Source organism: Bombina bombina, chromosome 3 (assembly GCF_027579735.1).
Source record: "Bombina bombina isolate aBomBom1 chromosome 3, aBomBom1.pri, whole genome shotgun sequence".
NCBI lineage: Eukaryota > Metazoa > Chordata > Amphibia > Anura > Bombinatoridae > Bombina > Bombina bombina.
The window spans coordinates 632,049,301-632,071,132 of NC_069501.1; the positions used below are offsets into that span (position 1 = coordinate 632,049,301).

The window sequence follows — 21,832 nt, forward strand, 5'->3', positions numbered from 1 at the left end:
CAATATCCTAAAAACCAAGCCCGGTAAAGCCACTCTTGGATTGGCTCCAGTCCGGAAAAGCTGCTTCCTGATTGGTTTGAAGTGAGTCACGTGACTAAACAACCGCAATTTAACCACAGAGATAACTACAACAAACAGATAAGATGGATAAGACTGAACTTATAAGGTATCACCATTCCAGTTCAAAATACCCCAAGGAACGTTCAATATCACAGTCAATTTGGGATATTCCTTATGCATGAGCCTCGCTCCTTCTGCTGATTCAATTTTGTGATATGTATAGTATATAAATTATGTACTAACTATTGCTCTGTATTCTTATATTGGGAATTTTATATATCCAACATAGTTGGTTTTATACTCCTTAGAACATTATCATTGCCCACAATACAATTCATTGCCCATTTTGATGCCGGCATCGTTTTTTAGTTTGTATTTTATTGATTTTATAGCAACATTGTTACTAATTAAATCACTTGTTATACCTATTTACTTTCACTTGTTTTCCATATACTATATAAACTTGCTTACAATATAACATAATTAGAATACCCTCACAAGCATTTAGCATACCTAGGAGATCTCTTTCTGCTACTTTTAGCGCATCCCTTTTCTTTTGTTATATCTTGTTTTCTTAACGGTAGCATTTTTGGAGGACTGCTACCTCAAAAGGGTTTTGCATAGTTTGAGCTATCTTGGAGGGTTGTATCTTGATTTTTCAGTTTTTTTTCTGAACCGGTCCCTAGCCTTCACCTGTTGCCTCAATGTTTTACTCCACATGTTTAGATTGTCTGTTGTAATGCGTATAGCACTGGATTGGCTGTCTACTGCAAGCAGTTCTTATCTACTTATGGTACGTCCAGTAGTGTGGCTGCATATCAGTTAAGTGTGGGGGTTGTTTTTGGCACCTGCTATTAGTAGGTACTTGCTTATGGGTATATCATAGCCTGGGTACCATTATGTCAGGCATTGTATATGACATGTGTATACAGGTACCTTGTTTCACCCTATGTAGGCATAAAGGTTCATTAAGTATTTGTTATTTATGAACACGTCGGTTTTCTTTTACGCTTGTTTCTTTTTAGTGCAGTCACTAAGTAAATTTATTATAGTGTGCCTTTTTTTTCTGTGTCAGCTTTTTTTTGTTTGCCCTTTTTCTTTTTTAGCATGTGTTGGTTTAAATGGACAGTTTATTCCAGAGTTTTTGTTGTTTAAAAAAATCCCTTTATTACCCATTCCCAAGTTTTGCAAAACCAACACTGTTATATTAATATACTTTTTACCTCTGTGATTACCTGATATCTAAGCCTCTGCAGATTGCCCCCTTAGGTCTGTTCTTTTGAGAGGCTTGCATTTTAGCCAATCAGTGCTGACTTATAAATAACTCCATGGGAGTGAGCACAATTTTATTTATATGGCACACATGAACTAACTCTAGCTGTGAAAAACGGTCAAAATGCACTGACATAAGAGGCAACCTTCAAGGGCTTAGAAATAAGCACATGACCCTTTCTAGGTTTTAGCTTTCAACAAAGAATAAGAAGAGAAAAAGCAAATTTGATGATAAAAGTAAATTGGAAAGTTGTTTAAATTTGCACGCCCTAACTGAATCATGTAAGTTTAATTTTGATTAGACTAGACTGTCGTCTTTAATCCTCTACACGTCGCTCGCACTAGTAGGAGTGCTATTTGACATATATGTATGTCTCTTTTGTTTAGCGTGCTTTGGTTTCTTTGCACGCTAAAGTCTTTGTCTGCGTTTGTATCTTCGGCTTGATGTCGGGTTATTGCTAATCTGATGCTATATGAATATTAAGCGTTCCTTAAGCCTTTATTCCTTTGGTGAGAGGTAAAGATTTTCATTACTTCCAAGAGCTTCTTTATTTGGGTGTAAACTTACTTTGCTTATCCTGCATTTATTATTATTGTGATGTTTAAATAATTGTTTGTCTCTTGATTTACTCATTTCTTGCCTGTTTAATATTTTTTTTTTTTTCATTATGGGGCATAAATGATCTTGTACCCTCTGCTGTTAATACTAGTACTTCAGAAGCAATCAATGAAATATATGTCCACGACACCTTTAAAATTAAACATTTTTCTTTATTGGGAAACAGATGTACAATTGCGACATTTCGCTACAAGCCCTTAATCATTGCTTGGACATATATTTGAGTGCTGGTATTATATGGGCAAAAGCAGAGCTCTGAGTCTGCATCTACAACCAATATCCCTTTTGGAACTTCTCTTACAAAATATAAATACCTTAGAAGCTAGATCCTCTGAACACTTTCCTACTAATATATTAAGTGTATATCTGGATGATGATATCCCCTGTGCTCAGCTTTGCATATCATATACAGATGATTGTGTGCATTCTAATCATTCCAGTGCTTCTCTTGCTTCTAAGGGTTTCTGTCCTTCCTCTGCTTATTTTGCCTTTGTCAGGGGGGCTTGGTTTTATTTTGTTCAAGATCCATGGGGTCAGATCAAGGCTACCCAGGGGAAGGTTTCTTCTTTTTCATGTTCCAAAGAATCCTGTGTAGGCAAGAACATTTTTTTCAGTCGATTTCTAGATCTGGAATCTATGGGTGTAATAGTTTACAAATCGGAACAGGGTCAGGGATTTTACGCCAACCATTTTTATTCCCATGAAAGAAGGAACTTACCATGGTGTAATGCATTTGAAAACTAACAAATTTATTATGGTTCCTTCTTTCAAGATGGAGACTATTCAGACTATTCTTCCTGTTGTTCATGAGGACAGTTCATATCCTCTATAGATCTGAAGGATGTTTATCTTCATATCCCTTTTCTGAGGGATCATCATCAATTTTTAAAGTTTGTTTTACTTGACAAGCATTTTCAGTTCATTGCTCTTCCGTTTGGTCTGGGTACTGCTCTCAGAATCTTTAGAAAGGTTCTAGGGACTTTCTTATTGGTAATAAGATCTCAGGGTGTTTCAGTGGTTCCTTACCTGGACGATATTGATACAGGCTCCATCTTTACATTTAGCAGTATCTCATACAGACTTTTGTTGTTTCTGCAAGAGCATGTCTGGAAAGTTAAACTTTCCTGGTGGATCAGTCATCGGTTCATTGTTCTCGGGGTATCCATTGTCAATCTAAATTGGACCGTGATCTTGACAGATGCAGGTCTTTCAAGTTGGGGTGCAGTGTTAGGGGTCTTTAAGAGCACAGGCAGTTGGGTTACTTTGAAGACGTAAGTTGACCATAAATATTCTGAGCAATTTTCAGGGCCTTTCAGTTCTGGCCGCTCCTGAAAGAAGAGACTTATCTGTGTTTCCAGTCAGAAAGTGTCACAGCAGTGGCTTAAATCAATCATGAAGGGGTAACTCGCAGTTCCCTTGTGATGAGGAAGGTATCCTGAATTTTGACTTGGGAAGACAACAATTCCTCTAATTTCTGCAGTACATATTCCAGGGGTTAGCGATTGGGAAGCAGATTTTCTCAGTCGTCAATCCGTTCATCCATGGGAATGGTCTCATCTAGAAGTCTTCAGTCAGGTTATAGACCTGCAGGCTCTGCCGGAAGTAGATCTGATGGCTTCCTGTTTGAACAACAAGCTCCTTAGATACAGGCAGACTTTGTGGATGCTCTGGTAGCTCCTTGGTTGTTTAGTCTGGCCTACATTTTTCCTCTTGTCCTGTTACCTATGGTGATATCCAGAAACAGGTGGTGTTACCAGTAATCCTAGTTGCTCCAGCTTGTCCAAGCAGGTCTTGGTTGGCGGAGCTGGTGCAGATGTACAGCAGTTATCTGTGGCCTTTTCATCTGCGCCATGACCTTCTGTCATAAGGTCAATTTTTCATCTGGATCAAAATCTCTAAACTTGATGGATTGAAGATTGAACGCTTAGTTTTAAGGCAGAGAGGTTTTCTCTGATTCTGTTTTTTAAACTTTGGTTCAGGCGTGTGTCAAGGACTATTTATCAAAAGATTTGGAAGGCTTTTATTTCCTGGTGTTTGGAACCTGGGTTCATTTGGCACTCTCTTAGAATTCCTAGAATTTGTCAATTTCTTCAGGATGGTTTGGACAAGGGTTTATCCAGTAGTTTTTTAAAATGCCAGATCTCAGCTCTTTCTGTCTTGTCTAACAAGAAGATTGCTAAATTTCTAGTTATTCAGAATTTTGTCTAACCATTAATCAGGATTAAGCCTGTGATTAAACCAATTTCTCCTCCATGGAATCTTAATTTTGTTTTGAAGTTGTTTTTGCAGGTTCATCCTTTTTGAACCTATGCATAATGTGGATATTCTGCTTTTGTCCTGGAAGGTCTTGTTTCTTTTGGCTACTTCTCTTGCTAGATGGGTTTGATTTGTCTGCTCTTTGTTGTGAGCCTCCTTATCTTTTTTTCATCAAGATAAGGCAATTTTGAGAACTAAGTTTCATTTTTTGCTTTAGGTGTTTTTCTCTGATAACATTTCTGAGATTGTTGTTCCCTCTTTTTGTCCTAATACAAATAATTGTGTAAGGAGAGGCTTCTCCATAATTTGGATGTGGTTAGAGCTTTGAAGTTCTATTTGCAGGCTACTAAGGATTTTAGACAGTCCTTTAGCTTGCTTGTTCAATTCTCTGGTTCCAGAAAGGGTCAGGAGACTACTGCTGTTTTGTTAGCCTCTTGGTTGAAGCTTTTGATTCATAAAGCTTACTTGGAAAGGCACGTCAGTCTCTTCCTAAATGACTTACTGGCCATTCTACCATATCAGTTGCTACTTCTTGGGCCTTTAAGAACGAGGCCTCTGTGTTAAAATTTGCAAGGCAGCTGCTTGGTCTTGCTTATATACTTTCTCTAAATTCTACCATTTTGAAGTTTTTGCAGCTTTTGGTAGTAGTGTCCTTCAGGCAGTTATTTCTGGGCATTAAATATTATCATTGTATTATTGGAATAGTATAAGAAGTCTGGTCCTGACCAGATAACTTGTGGACTCCACAGCTTGGTTATTAGTTTCCCAAGAGTAATTGATCGTGGACCTTTATGAAAGAAAATATAATTGATGCTTACCTGATTAATTTCTTTCATGGTGGAGTCCACAAAACCCTGCCCATTATTTTCTATATTTTATTAGTTTTTTTTCTGGCTACATTTCAAGTATGCCGCTCCTTTATTTATTATTTTTTTTCCTGCTCTTTTTTTCTTATTTCCTACTTTCTTCTTTTTCTGTCTTGGTTATATGTGATAATTATCTAATGTAAAGAAAAGATACACCATGAAGAGCACTCGTTTAGATACTATTTAGAGTGAAGAAAACGACATACAGTTAGAATAAAATATAACCATTATTGGATGGATAAATAAATAAGAGGGGGGGTAAAATCCCCTCAATATTAAGATACAAATAAAAAATATATACAGTGTATAACGTTAAGTCCAATTAAATTACTAGTATAAGAAGTGAGGAGCACCCCAACTATATATGTATATGAACAGAGACTGGGTCAGTATAGTAACTATATATAAAGCTAATATCAAAATAGGAACATAATCCCACAAGGTCCGGTGATATTGTACCACCAAGTTAATACAACAGTACTATTGCGTAATGTCAAGTTAATACTCAGTCACTGTGGAACATATTTCACACAGCTGGCTACGACCAATAATATACAGCAAGTAGCAGTTAGACTATAGCAAGTGTCCAGATTAAAGTACTAGTATGTGGTTAGATCTAAGGGATATGTTCCCCAGTACGGTACCAATATCCTATATACCATCCTTTGCATTTTACATAGATGCATATAAGGACAGATGGGAACAAGCACTTATCAACTGTTCTGAAGTACTTGTAGCTATCCTCTCAGATTATGAGAACAAGGTCATGATAGAACTTGACCAACAAATAAATGAGTGGAATTCGAAATTACATAAATTTGAATCCCTAGATAAATTTAAAACTGCCTATCAAAAACTTAGACAGGAATTGGATAAGAGAGAATCCGAAACCATACAAAGTGTGCCAAGATCAAAAGAGATATAAAAGATTTTGAAAAGGGTAGGATTTTCACCTGGGACGATAGAATGCCCAGAAGGAGACAGACTAACACACTACCACTCTTAAAAACCAACACTCTATCAGATAACGATTCTTCTGCTGTAGAAGACAGTGATAGCGATACTCAGACAACTAGTGAGAATCGGCAACATACTTCCATATCTTTTTTAGAGAGAGGCAACCAACCCACTACAAACAGACAAACAAGAGGGAGACAGGGAGGGGTGGGGGAGGGAGGAAGGGCCCTTTGAGACAGAACGAGATGGGGTTACAGATCAGACAACCAGCATCGGAGGTGGGAGGATTGGTCAAGGAGACCGCGATGGTAACACAGGAAATAAAAGATGTTCAGATAATTAACTTATCTAATAAGGTTCTGACCAATACTCATATCCAAGTCCTATCTAGGGGTCTCTCCTTTTCACCCACACCCTCCATCGACAAATTTACATTGATTAAAGATCTTAACTTGTTTTGTAGTAAATTAACATTAAAAAAAGATGTATACTGAACATGAAGACACAGACTATACGGACTCACAGACATTGGTGACTCTCGTTGACTTGTTCAAGGAAAATGAAATAGACACAATAACTGACAATCCTGGTAATCTGACGATAAGTTAAGAAAAAAATCGATGTTTATGCCACAATTAAATAAATACCCCATGATAGAGGCCTTTTTGAAAGTGGTTACCAAAGAACTTTTAAGTATTGATGACATTTGTGCCAAAAACCTCACGAGAAGAGAAAATACAGCACTACAGGAAATACAAGGGTGTGATGATGTTGTCATAAAGCCTTCAGATAAGGGTGGTAACATCATAATTTGGGAAAAGGAACTATATGTTAAGGAAGCCATGAGATGACTCAATGATAAACACTGCTATAAACTTCTTTTATCTAATCCAATTGAGGGTTTCCGCTCTAAATACCAAAATCTGATAGGAAACGCATAATTACATATCATTACCAGTAAAGAGTGGGTTTTCTTAAATACTTCATCACCTAAGATATCTACTTTTTATCTGCTCCCTAAAATAGACAAGCCACCGGGCAGGCCAATAGTTTCCAGCATAGATGGCCTCTGTGAACCTGCAAGTCCGTTTTTGGATATGTGTCTTAGAGATATTTTAATCACCTTACCCTCTTATGTGAGGGATATCATGGACCTTCTATCAATAATAGAAGGTATAGTGATAGAAAATGACACACTTCTGATCACATGTGATGTAGAATCACTCTACATGTCCATTAAACACGAAAAAGGCTGCTTAGCAGTACAATACTTTCTAAATATGGAAGCTAATGATAAAGAGGACAGAAACAGATTTATTCTAAAGCTATTAAAATGTGTCCTAGAACATAACTTCTTTGTATTTAATGACCGTTTTTACCTACAAACCCTAAGTACTGCCATGGGCTCCTCATGCGCTCCCACCTATGCCAATATCTATCTGGGCTGGTGGGAGAGAGAGACAGTCTTTGGAGATACTTATGCAGAATATACTGACATCATCTTACTATGGGTGTGATATATTGATGACCTACTGATTTTGTGGAAAGGAGAAGCAAAATATGTTTAAAGATTTTATTGAAAAACTCAATAATGATCTGAATTTAAGGTTAACTTACTGTGAGTACTGAAGCAGTTTAATTTCTTGATGTCAAGATCTAGAAGGATGAGAATGGTCATCTAAACAGACTTATTTAGGAAACCAACGGCTACCAATTCCATTCTTGAATTTAACAGTTGTCACTCATGGCCTACGAAAAAAGCAATTCCGGTTGGTGAATTCCTTCGATTAAGGAGGAACTGTTCAGACTCACAAACGTTCTTTATAAGATCAAAAGAACTTAAGGAGAGGTTGAAGTCAAGAGGGTATACTTGTAAAGTCATCAAGAAGGCATATCATTGTGCACTACACACGGATAGAAGCTAGTCTTTTGACACCTAAAATTAAAACTAACATCACTGATAAGAGGATGAGATTTGTGACCACCTATAATGAGAAACACAGTGAAATCATAAATATTCTAAAACACTCTGACATTTTGAGAGCAGATGATGACCTAAAAGAAACTGTGGGTGAACGTGTGTCTGTGAGTTGGAAAAGGGCACCGACTGAGTAATAAATTAGAAGCCATTTCGTAAGGAAAAGACAGCAGTCCACCATCATTGGCACCTACATCTGCGGCTCATGCACCTTTTGTTAATACATGTTTAACATGAGAGAAATTAGAATATTCCCAGAAGGAGTAAACAAAAAGCTTATGGATTATGCCAATTGCAGAACAAAGAATGTTATTTATTGTTTGCAATGTGACTGTCCCAAGATTTACGTTGGTATAACAACAAGGGAACTATGTATCCGTCTGGGTGAACATCTGAATAACATCAAAAACAGTGTGGAAGACGGTAAAAAGGGTAAAACCCTTACACCGGTAGCGAGACACTTTTTCAAATACCACAAAGCAAAACAAGATATAAAAATGTCAGTTCTACAAGTCATTAAAGCAGGCATACAAGGGGGTAACATTGAACGCACCCTATTACAACATGAAAGTAAATGGATATTTTTACTGAACTCAATGACTCCTAATGGGATGAATGAGAATTATGGTTTTGGCTCATTCCTGTGATCATGTCTGAGGATATGTATCAGTGTCCTTAGAATTACTCTTCTACCTATTATCATTGAAAGACTGCACAACGGTCACTTCCCTACTCTGCAAACATTCGGGTGGTACTTTGTCCGACATGCATATACCTGTCTTTCATTACCTCTCACATGCTGGATGTTATGCCATCTATATTGATCTATACTACTATCTTTCTGATGGTATGTGCGCCTCATTCGTCCTCTAGCATACTGTAAGGGTACAATTAAATCTATGATTAGATAGATAACACGCTACTACATCATATATAAAGTTTCCGGATTAATAGTGACTTACATGGTGGATTAATTCTAATAGCCATATTGCTACTCTTCCTAATAACTGCCATAACTGATGACACATATTTAGGTGTCTTATTTGCTTCTCGTATTTTCACTAAGTTGGCAATACTGACACATATCTTTATAAGCTCATGTTTGCTATTACATACTGGATACTACACCATTTGCATAAAACATGCTTTCTACATTATTATTTTCCTGTTAAAATCTGTGATTTACATACCAAATCATATATTGTAAATTTGGTTACTGTGAGATCCACCTGTGAGCGCAAGCATAAATAACTAATCTGACACTGTCTCTGACTATTTTAATAATGGATAACAGTTGGTATAATCTTAACAGATCTGCCTTAGATGCATTGTGATTAAACACCAAGATGACTTGACTGTATTTTTGTACAATATCTCACAGGTTACACATAATTGTTTCTCCCCACTTATTCATATTCATTGTGAGGTTTATCAGCAATTATCAATTTTGGATGTTTTCCACTTAAAATTACTATCCTTACCATTTTATTGGTATTTGCATATATACTTGCATATAGCGCTTAGCCCATATATACTGATGGTAAAAATGCTTTGTGTGATCTAACTATATATTTCTTTCATGTAATTAACAAGAGTCCATGAGCTAGTGACGTATGGGATATACATTCCTACCAGGAGGGGCAAAGTTTCCCAAACCTTAAAATGCCTATAAATACACCCCTCACCACACCCACAAATCAGTTTTACAAACTTTGCCTCCAAGGGAGGTGGTGAAGTAAGTTTGTGCTAGATTCTACGTTGATATGCGCTCCGCAGCAAGTTGGAGCCCGGTTTTCCTCTCAGCGTGCAGTGAATGTCAGAGGGATGTGAAGAGAGTATTGCCTATTGAATGCAGTGATCTCCTTCTACGGGGTCTATTTCATAAGGTTCTCTGTTATCGGTCGTAGAGATTCATCTCTTACCTCCCTTTTCAGATCGACGATATACTCTTATATTTACCATTACCTCTACTGATTCTCGTTTCAGTACTGGTTTGGCTTTCTACAAACATGTAGATGAGTGTCCTGGGGTAAGTAAGTCTTTTTTTCTGTGACACTCTAAGCTATGGTTGGGCACTTTATTTATAAAGTTCTAAATATATGTATTCAAACATTTATTTGCCTTGACTCAGAATGTTCAACTTTCCTTATTTTCAGACAGTCAGTTTCATATTTGGGATTATGCATTGAAATTATCATATTTTTCTTACCTCAAAAATTTGACTTTTTTCCCTGTGGGCTGTTAGGCTCGCGGGGGCTGAAAATGCTTCATTTTATTGCGTCATTCTTGGCGCGGACTTTTTTGGCGCAAAAATTCTTTTCCGTTTCCGGCGTCATACGTGTCGCCGGAAGTTGCGTCATTTTTTGACGTTATTTTGCGCCAAAAATGTCGGCGTTCCGGATGTGGCGTCATTTTTGGCGCCAAAAGCATTTAGGCGCCAAATAATGTGGGCATCTTATTTGGCGCTAAAAAATATGGGCGTCGCTTTTGTCTCCACATTATTTCAGTCTCATTTTTCATTTGCTTCTGGTTGCTAGAAGCTTGATATTTGGCATTCTTTCCCATTCCTGAAACTGTCTTATAAGGAATTTGATCTATTTTGCTTTATATGTTGTTTTTTCTCTTACATATTGCAAGATGTCTCACGTTGCATCTGAGCCAGAAGATACTACAGGAAAATCACTGCCTGCTGGATCTACCAAAGCTAAGTGTATCTGCTGTAAACTTTTGGTAGCTATTCCTCCAGCTGTTGTTTGTAATAATTGTCATGACAAACTTGTTAAAGCAGATAATATTTCCTTTAGTAATGTACCATTGCCTGTTGCAGTTCCCTCAACATCTAAGGTGCAGAATGTTCCTGATAACATAAGAGATTTTGTTTCTGAATCCATAAAGAAGGCTTTGTCTGTTATTTCTCCTTCTAGTAAACGTAAAAAGTCTTTTAAATCTTCTCTCTCTACAGATGAATTTTTAAATGAACACCATCATTTTGATTCTTTGGACTCTTCTGGTTCAGAGGATTCTATCTCAGAGATTGATGCTGATAAATCTTCATATTTATTTAAGATGGAATTTATTCGCTCTTTACTTAAAGAAGTACTAATTGCTTTAGAAATAGAGGATTCTAGTCCTCTTGATACTAATTCTATACGTTTGGATAAGGTTTTTAAAGCTCCTGCGGTTATTCCAGAAGTTTTTCCTGTTCCTAATGCTATTTCTGCAGTAATTTCCAAAGAATGGGATAAATTGGGTAATTCATTTACTCCTTCTAAACGTTTTAAACAATTATATCCTGTTCCGCCTGACAGGTTAGAATTTTGGGACAAAATCCCTAAAGTTGATGGGGCTGTTTCTACCCTTGCTAAACGTACTACCATTCCTACGTCAGATGGTACCTCGTTTAAGGATCCTTTAGATAGAAAAATTGAATCTTTTCTAAGAAAAGCTTATCTGTGTTCAGGTAATCTTCTTAGACCTGCTATATCATTGGCTGATGTTGCTGCAGCTTCAACTTTTTGGTTGGAAACTCTAGCGCAACAAGTAACAAATCGTGATTCTCATGATATTATTATTCTTCTCCAGCATGCTAATAATTTTATCTGTGATGCCATTTTTGATATTATTAGAGTTGATGTTAGGTTTATGTCTCTGGCTATCTTAGCCAGAAGAGCTTTATGGCTTAAGACTTGGAATGCTGATATGGCTTCTAAATCAACTCTACTTTCCATTTCTTTCCAGGGAAACAAATTATTTGGTTCTCAGTTGGATTCTATTATTTCAACTGTTACTGGTGGGAAAGGAACTTTTTTACCACAGGATAGAAAATCTAAAGGTAAAAACAGGGCTAACAATCGTTTTCGTTCCTTTCGTTTCAACAAAGATCAAAAGCCTGATCCTTCGTCCTCAGGAGCAGTTTCAGTTTGGAAACCATCTCCAGTCTGGAATAAATCCAAGCCTGCTAGAAAGGCAAAGCCTGCTTCTAAGTTCACATGAAGGTACGGCCCTCATTCCAGTTCAGCTGGTAGGGGGCAGGTTACGTTTTTTCAAAGAAATTTGGATCAATTCTGTTCACAATCTTTGGATTCAGAACATTGTTTCAGAAGGGTACAGAATTGGTTTCAAGATAAGACCTCCTGCAAAGAGATTTTTTCTTTCCCGTGTCCCAGTAAATCCAGTGAAAGCTCAAGCATTTCTGAATTGTGTTTCAGATCTAGAGTTGGCTGGAGTAATTATGCCAGTTCCAGTTCCGGAACAGGGGATGGGGTTTTATTCAAATCTCTTCATTGTACCAAAGAAGGAGAATTCCTTCAGACCAGTTCTGGATCTAAAATTATTGAATCGTTATGTAAGGATACCAACGTTCAAGATGGTAACTGTAAGGACTATATTGCCTTTTGTTCAGCAAGGGAATTATATGTCCACAATAGATTTACAGGATGCATATCTGCATATTCCGATTCATCCAGATCATTATCAGTTCCTGAGATTCTCTTTTCTAGACAAGCATTACCAATTTGTGGCTCTACCGTTTGGCCTTGCTACAGCTCCAAGAATTTTCACAAAGATTCTCGGTGCCCTTCTGTCTGTAATCAGAGAACAGGGTATTGTGGTATTTCCTTATTTGGACGATATCTTGGTACTTGCTCAGTCTTTACATTTAGCAGAGTCTCATACGAATCGACTTGTGTTGTTTCTTCAAGATCATGGTTGGAGGATCAATTTACCAAAAAGTTCTTTGATTCCTCAAACAAGGGTAACCTTTCTGGGTTTCCAGACAGATTCAGTGTCCATGACTCTGTCTTTAACAGACAAGAGACGTCTAACATTGATTACAGCTTGTCGAAACCTTCAGTCTCAATCATTCCCTTCGGTAGCCTTATGCATGGAAATTCTAGGTCTTATGACTGCTGCATCGGACGCGATCCCCTTTGCTCGTTTTCACATGCGACCTCTTCAGCTCTGTATGCTGAACCAATGGTGCAGGGATTACACGAAGATATATCAATTAATATCTTTAAAACCGATTGTTCGACACTCTCTAACGTGGTGGACAGATCACCATCGTTTAATTCAGGGGGCTTCTTTTTCCGACCTGGACTGTAATTTCAACAGATGCAAGTCTCACAGGTTGGGGAGCTGTGTGGGGATCTCTGACGGCACAAGGAGTTTGGGAATCTCAGGAGGTGAGATTACCGATCAATATTTTGGAACTCCGTGCAATTTTCAGAGCTCTTCAGTTTTGGCCTCTTCTGAAGAGAGAATCGTTCATTTGTTTTCAGACAGACAATGTCACAACTGTGGCATACATCAATCATCAAGGAGGGACTCACAGTCCTCTGGCTATGAAAGAAGTATCTCGAATTTTGGTTTGGGCGGAATCCAGCTCCTGTCTAATCTCTGCGGTTCATATCCCAGGTGTAGACAATTGGGAAGCGGATTATCTCAGTCGCCAAACGTTGCATCCGGGCGAATGGTCTCTTCACCCAGAGGTATTTCTTCAGATTGTTCAAATGTGGGGGCTCCCAGAGATAGATCTGATGGCCTCTCATCTAAACAAGAAACTTCCCAGGTATCTGTCCAGATCCCGGGATCCTCAGGCGGAGGCAGTGGATGCATTATCACTTCCTTGGAAGTATCATCCTGCCTATATCTTTCCGCCTCTAGTTCTTCTTCCAAGAGTAATCTCCAAGATTCTGAAGGAATGCTCGTTTGTTCTGCTAATAGCTCCGGCATGGCCTCACAGGTTTTGGTATGCGGATCTTGTCCGGATGGCATCTTGCCAACCATGGACTCTTCCGTTAAGACCAGACCTTCTGTCGCAAGGTCCTTTTTTCCATCCGGATCTGAAATCCTTAAATTTAAAGGTATGGAGATTGAACGCTTGATTCTTGGTCAAAGAGGTTTCTCTGACTCCGTGATTAATACTATGTTACAGGCTCGTAAATCTGTATCTCGAGAGATATATTATAGAGTCTGGAAGACTTATATTTCTTGGTGTCTTTCTCATCATTTTTCTTGGCATTCTTTTAGAATACCGAGAATTTTACAGTTTCTTCAGGATGGTTTAGATAAGGGTTTGTCCGCAAGTTCTTTGAAAGGACAAATCTCCGCTCTTTCTGTTCTTTTTCACAGAAAGATTGCTATTCTTCCTGATATTCATTGTTTTGTACAAGCTTTGGTTCGTATAAAACCTGTCATTAAGTCAATTTCTCCTCCTTGGAGTTTGAATTTGGTTCTGGGAGCTCTTCAAGCTCCTCCGTTTGAACCTATGCATTCATTGGACATTAAATTACTTTCTTGGAAAGTTTTGTTCCTTTTGGCCATCTCTTCTGCTAGAAGAGTTTCTGAATTATCTGCTCTTTCTTGTGAGTCTCCTTTTCTGATTTTTCATCAGGATAAGGCGGTGTTGCGAACTTCTTTTGAATTTTTACCTAAAGTTGTGAATACCAACAACATTAGTAGAGAAATTGTGGTTCCTTCATTATGTCCTAATCCTAAGAATTCTAAGGAGAAATCGTTGCATTCTTTGGATGTTGTTAGAGCTTTGAAATATTATGTTGAAGCTACGAAATCTTTCCGTAAGACTTCTAGTCTATTTGTTATCTTTTCCGGTTCTAGGAAAGGCCAGAAAGCTTCTGCCATTTCTTTGGCATCTTGGTTGAAATCTTTAATTCATCTTGCCTATGTTGAGTCGGGTAAAATTCCGCCTCAGAGAATTACAGCTCATTCTACTAGGTCAGTATCTACTTCCTGGGCGTTTAGGAATGAAGCTTCGGTTGACCAGATCTGCAAAGCAGCAACTTGGTCCTCTTTGCATACTTTTACTAAATTCTACCATTTTGATGTATTTTCTTCTTCTGAAGCAGTTTTTGGTAGAAAAGTTCTTCAGGCAGCGATTTCAGTTTGAATCTTCTGCTTATGTTTTTCGTTAAACTTTATTTTGGGTGTGGATTATTTTCAGCAGGAATTGGCTGTCTTTATTTTATCCCTCCCTCTCTAGTGACTCTTGTGTGGAAAGATCCACATCTTGGGTAGTCATTATCCCATACGTCACTAGCTCATGGACTCTTGTTAATTACATGAAAGAAAACATAATTTATGTAAGAACTTACCTGATAAATTCATTTCTTTCATATTAACAAGAGTCCATGAGGCCCACCCTTTTTTGTGGTGGTTATGATTTTTTTGTATAAAGCACAATTATTCCAATTCCTTATTTTATATGCTTCGCACTTTTTTTCTTATCACCCCACTTCTTGGCTATTCGTTAAACTGATTTGTGGGTGTGGTGAGGGGTGTATTTATAGGCATTTTAAGGTTTGGGAAACTTTGCCCCTCCTGGTAGGAATGTATATCCCATACGTCACTAGCTCATGGACTCTTGTTAATATGAAAGAAATGAATTTATCAGGTAAGTTCTTACATAAATTATGTTTTTCTAAGTAACAGTGAGCAATCATAGACGCGATCGGCAGTAGTGATTTCCACTCTTAACGGATAACGGGTAACACGCTGCCTTTGTTTATTGTAACTATCTCCAGCCAATCACTGGAAGAAGGTGTGTTAACTCCTAACCAATCCGATTAACATGCTGACGAAACATCATCACATGTCCTGTCTAATTGCAATTTACCATGTCCTGATAGACTCTCTAGTGGGCGTGTGAACCACACGGCCCACCGATTGGTCAACTAAGTATTCTTAAGGGTAGGTCCAACGACTACCGGGTTCGCCTTTTGAAGACGCTGAGGCGAAATGCGCATCAAGGCGACATTACTCTGTGCATAACGTTAGAGTATATGTGTGAAAAATGTTCCACATGTATTTAGTATATATGATCTTATAAGTTTTATGGTATTTTGGGGACTGGTATATAGGATATTGGTACCGTACTGGGGAACATATCCCTTCGATCTAACCACATACTGGACACTTGCTATAGTCTAACTGCTACTTGCTGTATATTATTGGTCTTAGCCAGCTGTGTGAAATATGTTCCACAGTGACTGAGTATTAACTTGGCATTACGCTATAGTACCGTTGTATTAACTTTGTGGTACGATATCACCGGACCTTGTGGGATTATGTTCCTATTTTGATATTAGCTTTATATATAGTTATTATTGTGACCCAGTCTCTGTTCATATACATATATAGTTGGGGTGCTCCTCACCCCTTTATACTAGTAATTTAATCGGACTTAAAGGGACATAAAACCCAATTTTTCTTTCTTTCATGCTTTACATAGAATATAACATTTCAAACAATTTTCTAATTTACTTCTATTATCAAATTTTCTTAGTTTTCTTGTTATCCTTTGTGGAAAAGCAGAAATGTAAGCTCAAGAGTGTGCACTTGTCTGCAGCACTACATAGTAGCAGTTTTGCATCAATGTTTTACATTAGCAGGGTCACTAGATGACAGCACTGTTTCCTGTTGTGTAGTGCTTCAGGCATGTGCACGCTACCTACCTAGGTATCTCTTCACAAAGAATAACATGAGAATGAAAATAAATTGATAATAGAAGTATCTGAATCATGAAAGAATTTTTTTGGGTTTAATGTCCCTTTAACGTTATACACTGTATATATTTTTTATTTTTATCTTTATATTGAGGGGATTTTACCCCCCCCCCTCTTTTATTTATCCAATAAAGGTTATATTTCATTCTATCTAACTGTGTATGTTGTTTCCTTTACTCTAAATAGTATCTAAGCGAGTGCTCTTTATGGCGTATCTTTTCTTTACATTAGATAATTATCTTATACTCTTTACACTGAGCACCCTCCCCATTCTCTACTTTGGCAATTACACTTTATTTATAAACATATTTGTTTCACACACAATCCCTATCTCATCTTGGTTATATGTGACTAGTTTCCAATAAGGTGGGAGGTTTTTTTTAAGGGCTCTTGAAGTTTTGGGAATCTTTGCCGCCTCCTATTGGTCAGGAGTATAATTCCCAAGAGTAACAGACAGTGAATTTATCAAGTAAGCATAAATTATATTTTTGTGCACGTTATATTGTGACATAACCTATCATTACCTCTGTCTGCAGGTTTGGAAAATAAACCTTTTTGTGGGATTTTTTGTTGTTGTTTTTTTTCTTGCCCTTTACATGTTTAATCCTAGTTATTTGTCCCCTTCAAGTGAGGGAAGACCTCTAGTACCTGAGCTGTCTGACTTTCATTTGGCTCTGATTTTACATGGACCCAGATGTATAGATTTCTACTTTGTGGTGTCATGATAGAAAGTGAAGGAAAAAAAAGTTAAAAACTTACCAATAAATCCAGTTATTTAATATTTAGAATGACTGACTGACTGCCTTGGTCTTTATTCACGTTGAGGTTATTCCTTGCTGTTCTTTTTCTCTGCCACTCCTACGGCTTTATATTCCATAAATGTGATGGGTCAAGAACATTGAAAGGGTGATATCAGATGAGCTATTTTAAATTGGTTCCTACCCTTCTATAAGTGAATACGTAAGTAATCACCAATTGTACAGAATTCTGCTTCTCTCTCTTGGAGTTGCTTTCTTGGACTGGTATATCTTTGGCAGATACAATTTTCAGGTTGTGCCATTGCTACCTCTTAAAATTGTAGCACACATTCTTAATTTCTTTTGAAAAGATGCGGTTTTATAAGAATGTATTTTCTATATTAAAATGAATACTACAATAACTAGTATAATATTGTGGCTTTCCCTAGTTGTATGAAGCAGTGCAGATGGCCCTTTAACCAGGAGCTGGATATCTAGAAGCCAATTACCTGAATTCTTGGCTGCCCTGACTTGCTCTCCCTAGAGAGTCCTTGGCAGACGTCAACTCATGCTGATAATGCAGGTTCTTGCTTGTGCTTTGGTTTTCTAATTTTTAGGAAAGAAAACTAACCTTGGTATCTATACATATACATGTTGTGACCTTTTTGGCACGCTTCAATATACAGGACTTTCAATGTATTATATAGAAAGCATGCCAATAAGGTCCTGTTAATGTGTAGTTACTAAGGTTATTTTTCATTCCCACAATTGGAAAACCAAAGCACAATTAAGAACCTGTATTATCAGTATGACGCTGTAAGCCTTTCCTTCCCTCTTGTATTTATGTATAAAAATTTATGCGTGTGTGTGTGTGTATATGTATGTGTATATATATATATATATATATATATATATATATATATATATATATATATATATATATATATATATACACACACAAAATACATGAGGGAAGGACAAAGTCTTACGTTGTCTGTCAATCCTTTCTCAATTACAACAAAAAAGATGTTTAGAAGCGGGGGAGTCCTCTCATAACCAAAAGAAAGGCGGGGTCCTAGGCTTTGTGTTTTCTGTCCAGCCATATGAGCCAAGATATTGATTTTTATGGTATGTTTGATATAATTTATGGTCATATACAAGAAAAAAAACATATATATCAGCGCACAGGTATGCACAGATAATGTTTTAACAATCGAACAAATAAAATGTCCCATAAAAGTTTTCTTATTGTGTATATAGGTTAACTGTCTGAGCGCTTCACATTAGTTATGGTTTAAACAGAACGTCCTCTTTCTGATTGTATTGATATAATTTATGTATCTAAATTTCTTACAGAAATCTACAGAACTTGCTCATCTTAACTGCAATTAAAGCTGACCGTACCAGAGTCATGGAATACATAAACCGTCTAGATAATTATGATGCCCCAGACATTGCAAACATTGCCATCAGTAATGAGCTTTTTGAGGAAGCCTTTGCCATTTTCAGAAAATTTGATGTGAACACTTCAGCTGTACAGGTGTGCAATATGCTAAGTCTGTATCCTAGAAATCCATAGCTGTCCAATATTAATACTTTATTAATTACTACAGGTTTTGATAGAGCATATTGGGAATTTGGACCGTGCATATGAATTTGCTGAGCGCTGCAATGAACCTGCTGTTTGGAGCCAACTTGCTAAAGCTCAATTACAGAAAGGGATGGTCAAGGAAGCCATTGACTCTTACATTAAAGCAGATGACCCTTCTTCTTACATGGAGGTTGTCCAAGCTGCCAATGCCAGTGGTAAAGTACCTAACTTTTTTGTTTTATTTCTTTAGGTAGCTTTAATAATTGTAATAGATGGTGGGTGAAATTGTTTCTTTATTTTTGTATATTATATATTGAGGTTGAATTTTTCTTTTAAGGAAATTGGGAAGAGTTAGTTAAGTATCTTCAGATGGCTCGTAAGAAGGCACGAGAGTCTTATGTGGAAACAGAGCTCATCTTTGCTCTTGCTAAAACAAACCGGCTTGCAGAGCTTGAAGAGTTTATTAATGGACCAAACAATGCTCACATACAACAAGTAAGTAGTAGTTTGTTAATGTCTTGTGTAGTTGCTAAATATTTGACAGTTCTAACGTCATGGATTGTGGAGAGTAACTTTTATTTTTTCTGTCTTCTAGGTTGGTGACCGGTGCTATGATGAGAAAATGTATGACGCTGCTAAGCTCCTCTACAACAATGTGTCAAATTTTGGACGTTTGGCATCCACTCTGGTTCATTTAGGAGAATATCAAGCAGCTGTAGATGGTGCTCGCAAAGCTAATAGCACTCGCACATGGAAAGAGGTAATGGAAGTCATAATTGTAGTTTTTTAATCTATTTAATATCAATAAGCTATTTTTGTATATATTTAATGCAATATAATTGTTAACGTTTTTTTTGTTTTTTAAAATCAGGTTTGCTTTGCTTGTGTTGATGGCAAGGAGTTTCGATTGGCCCAGATGTGTGGTCTTCACATCGTTGTGCATGCAGATGAGTTGGAAGAGTTAATAAATTATTACCAGGTATGCAGAGAACAGTAGTTAGATCGTAATATTTATAAATTATCAATTAATGCTTATTAATCACACTTATTCCCACTATATTATCTTTATATTTCAATGTTTTAGATCATTTTTATTTCATAAGAGATACATTATTTCAAATGTTCGGATTTAATGGAAGCAAATCCCATTTACATCGGACAACCTTAATAGTAGTAAACCGTGCATGTTTGACCTGTAGTCTGAACCATGTCAAATGTATTAATAATTTCAACTGTTTTTAGAGAAGCTGAAAAGACTAGATGTTACAAATAAAAATCAATAGTCTTCATGAGTTTCTGCGATGATTAATTTTCTTCTTTTGTATTTTACAGTTTTTTCCTTTATCTATCCCCATGATCTATATATATATATATATATATATATATAGATATAGATATAGATAGATATAGATACTATAATATTTTTAATATTAAAGTTCTAGTTTAATTTTTTTCACAGGCATTGCTGTAACCAGTCCACCTACTAACTTATATCTTTTGTTATGTTATATAATCATTTTAAAAACTAGCAACATTTAAATTAAATGTATCTGTTGCATTTAATTTCTTAGGATCGTGGGTATTTTGAAGAACTGATCACCATGCTTGAGGCAGCCCTGGGTCTGGAACGAGCACACATGGGCATGTTTACAGAATTAGCAATCCTGTATTCCAAATTTAAACCACAAAAAATGAGGGAGCACTTGGAATTGTTCTGGTCAAGAGTAAACATTCCTAAGGTAATGTACATTGTTGAAGAGATTAATGCTAACGGGCAAGCTAAGGGTGTTTGGCGCCTACTTAAAAACAAATCAAGAATATATGCATACAAATTTCCTGTCTCATAACTTCTCTGTCTGTGTCTCTCCATTCTTATATTTTACGCCCCCACCATACACACTTCTTGCTAAGGATCTGTCACACTACACAAAGCTCCTCTGTCATACATGCAGTTACACCAGCTTTTACAAACCAAGTTCCCGAATCGTGTGCACAACCTCTAGCCTCCTGCATATGTGCAGTTAAAGGGCCACTCAATGCTGTAGAAGTGCATAATTAACAAGTGCATAACAAAATGACAATGATTTAACACCTATTCTGAAATTTAAATAAGCAGTAGATTATTTTTTTTTCCGGCCCCTTGTATCATGTGACAGACAGCCAATCACAGGACTAGTATACATATACCCTGTGAACTTGTGCACATGCTCCGAAAGTGTGTATATAAAAACTTGATAATGGAAGTAAATTGGAAAGTGTTTTAGAACTGCATGCTCTTTCTGAATAATAAAAGTTTATTTTGACTTGAGTGTCTCTTTAAGTGTAAAGGCCCACAAGACCTCTAGCAAACATTAGCAAGTCCATGACCACTTGCAGTCTATGCAAGAGGCTTTGGCCATCTTGCTGTTACTGCAGCAAACCACTCCTAGTGCTAATATAAAAATAATATAATTGTGCGCAAATTAGAATCATACAAGCTACCCTTAAATGCCTCCTAATCTGATTCTAAAAGTACTTAATAAAATAGTAAGCGCCTCAAACACTGAGGTAATATAAATATGTAATAATGAATAAATGTGTAATGTAAACATTCTATAACAATAACATGAAACAATGACACTAGCAATCAATAATAAGACATACACAATCTATAAAATCATATATGAACATATATATATCTCATCACTGACCAAGCAAACGCCAGTCTTATTTTTTTTATTCCCAGAGAGGGTGACAGGGGGAAAGGCCCTATAAGGCAAATTTAATTAAGGAGTGCATAGTAAAGCTTTGTGGAAGCAGCGATAAGCAGGTCACGCTAGGGCACCTTAGCTTGGTCCAGCTAAACTGTAATTTAGCAAAAACGTGTTTGATGTTTTGTATTGAATAGTAATTTAAGAAGATCTATGTATAAATTGCATATTAGTTTCAGTGTTTTTATATCATGTTCTTTTCACAGGTGCTGAGAGCAGCCGAG

The 21,832-nt window shown here is 36.9% G+C and overlaps 1 protein-coding gene across 4 annotated transcripts in view; it reads left to right on the forward strand.

Moving 5' to 3' along the window:
• Window positions 1-21,832, forward strand: part of CLTC (clathrin heavy chain) — a 317,188-nt gene that overhangs the window by 243,511 nt on the left and 51,845 nt on the right. For all 4 annotated transcript variants that reach the window (XM_053707324.1, XM_053707322.1, XM_053707325.1 and 1 more), the window contains exons 20-26: window positions 18,624-18,807; window positions 18,881-19,073; window positions 19,196-19,353; window positions 19,454-19,618; window positions 19,730-19,837; window positions 20,430-20,597; window positions 21,815-21,832. The exon at window positions 21,815-21,832 is cut by the window's right edge and continues 132 nt beyond it. In XM_053707324.1, the coding sequence (XP_053563299.1) occupies window positions 18,624-18,807; window positions 18,881-19,073; window positions 19,196-19,353; window positions 19,454-19,618; window positions 19,730-19,837; window positions 20,430-20,597; window positions 21,815-21,832 (994 nt within the window). The remainder of the gene's footprint in view (window positions 1-18,623; window positions 18,808-18,880; window positions 19,074-19,195; window positions 19,354-19,453; window positions 19,619-19,729; window positions 19,838-20,429; window positions 20,598-21,814) is intronic.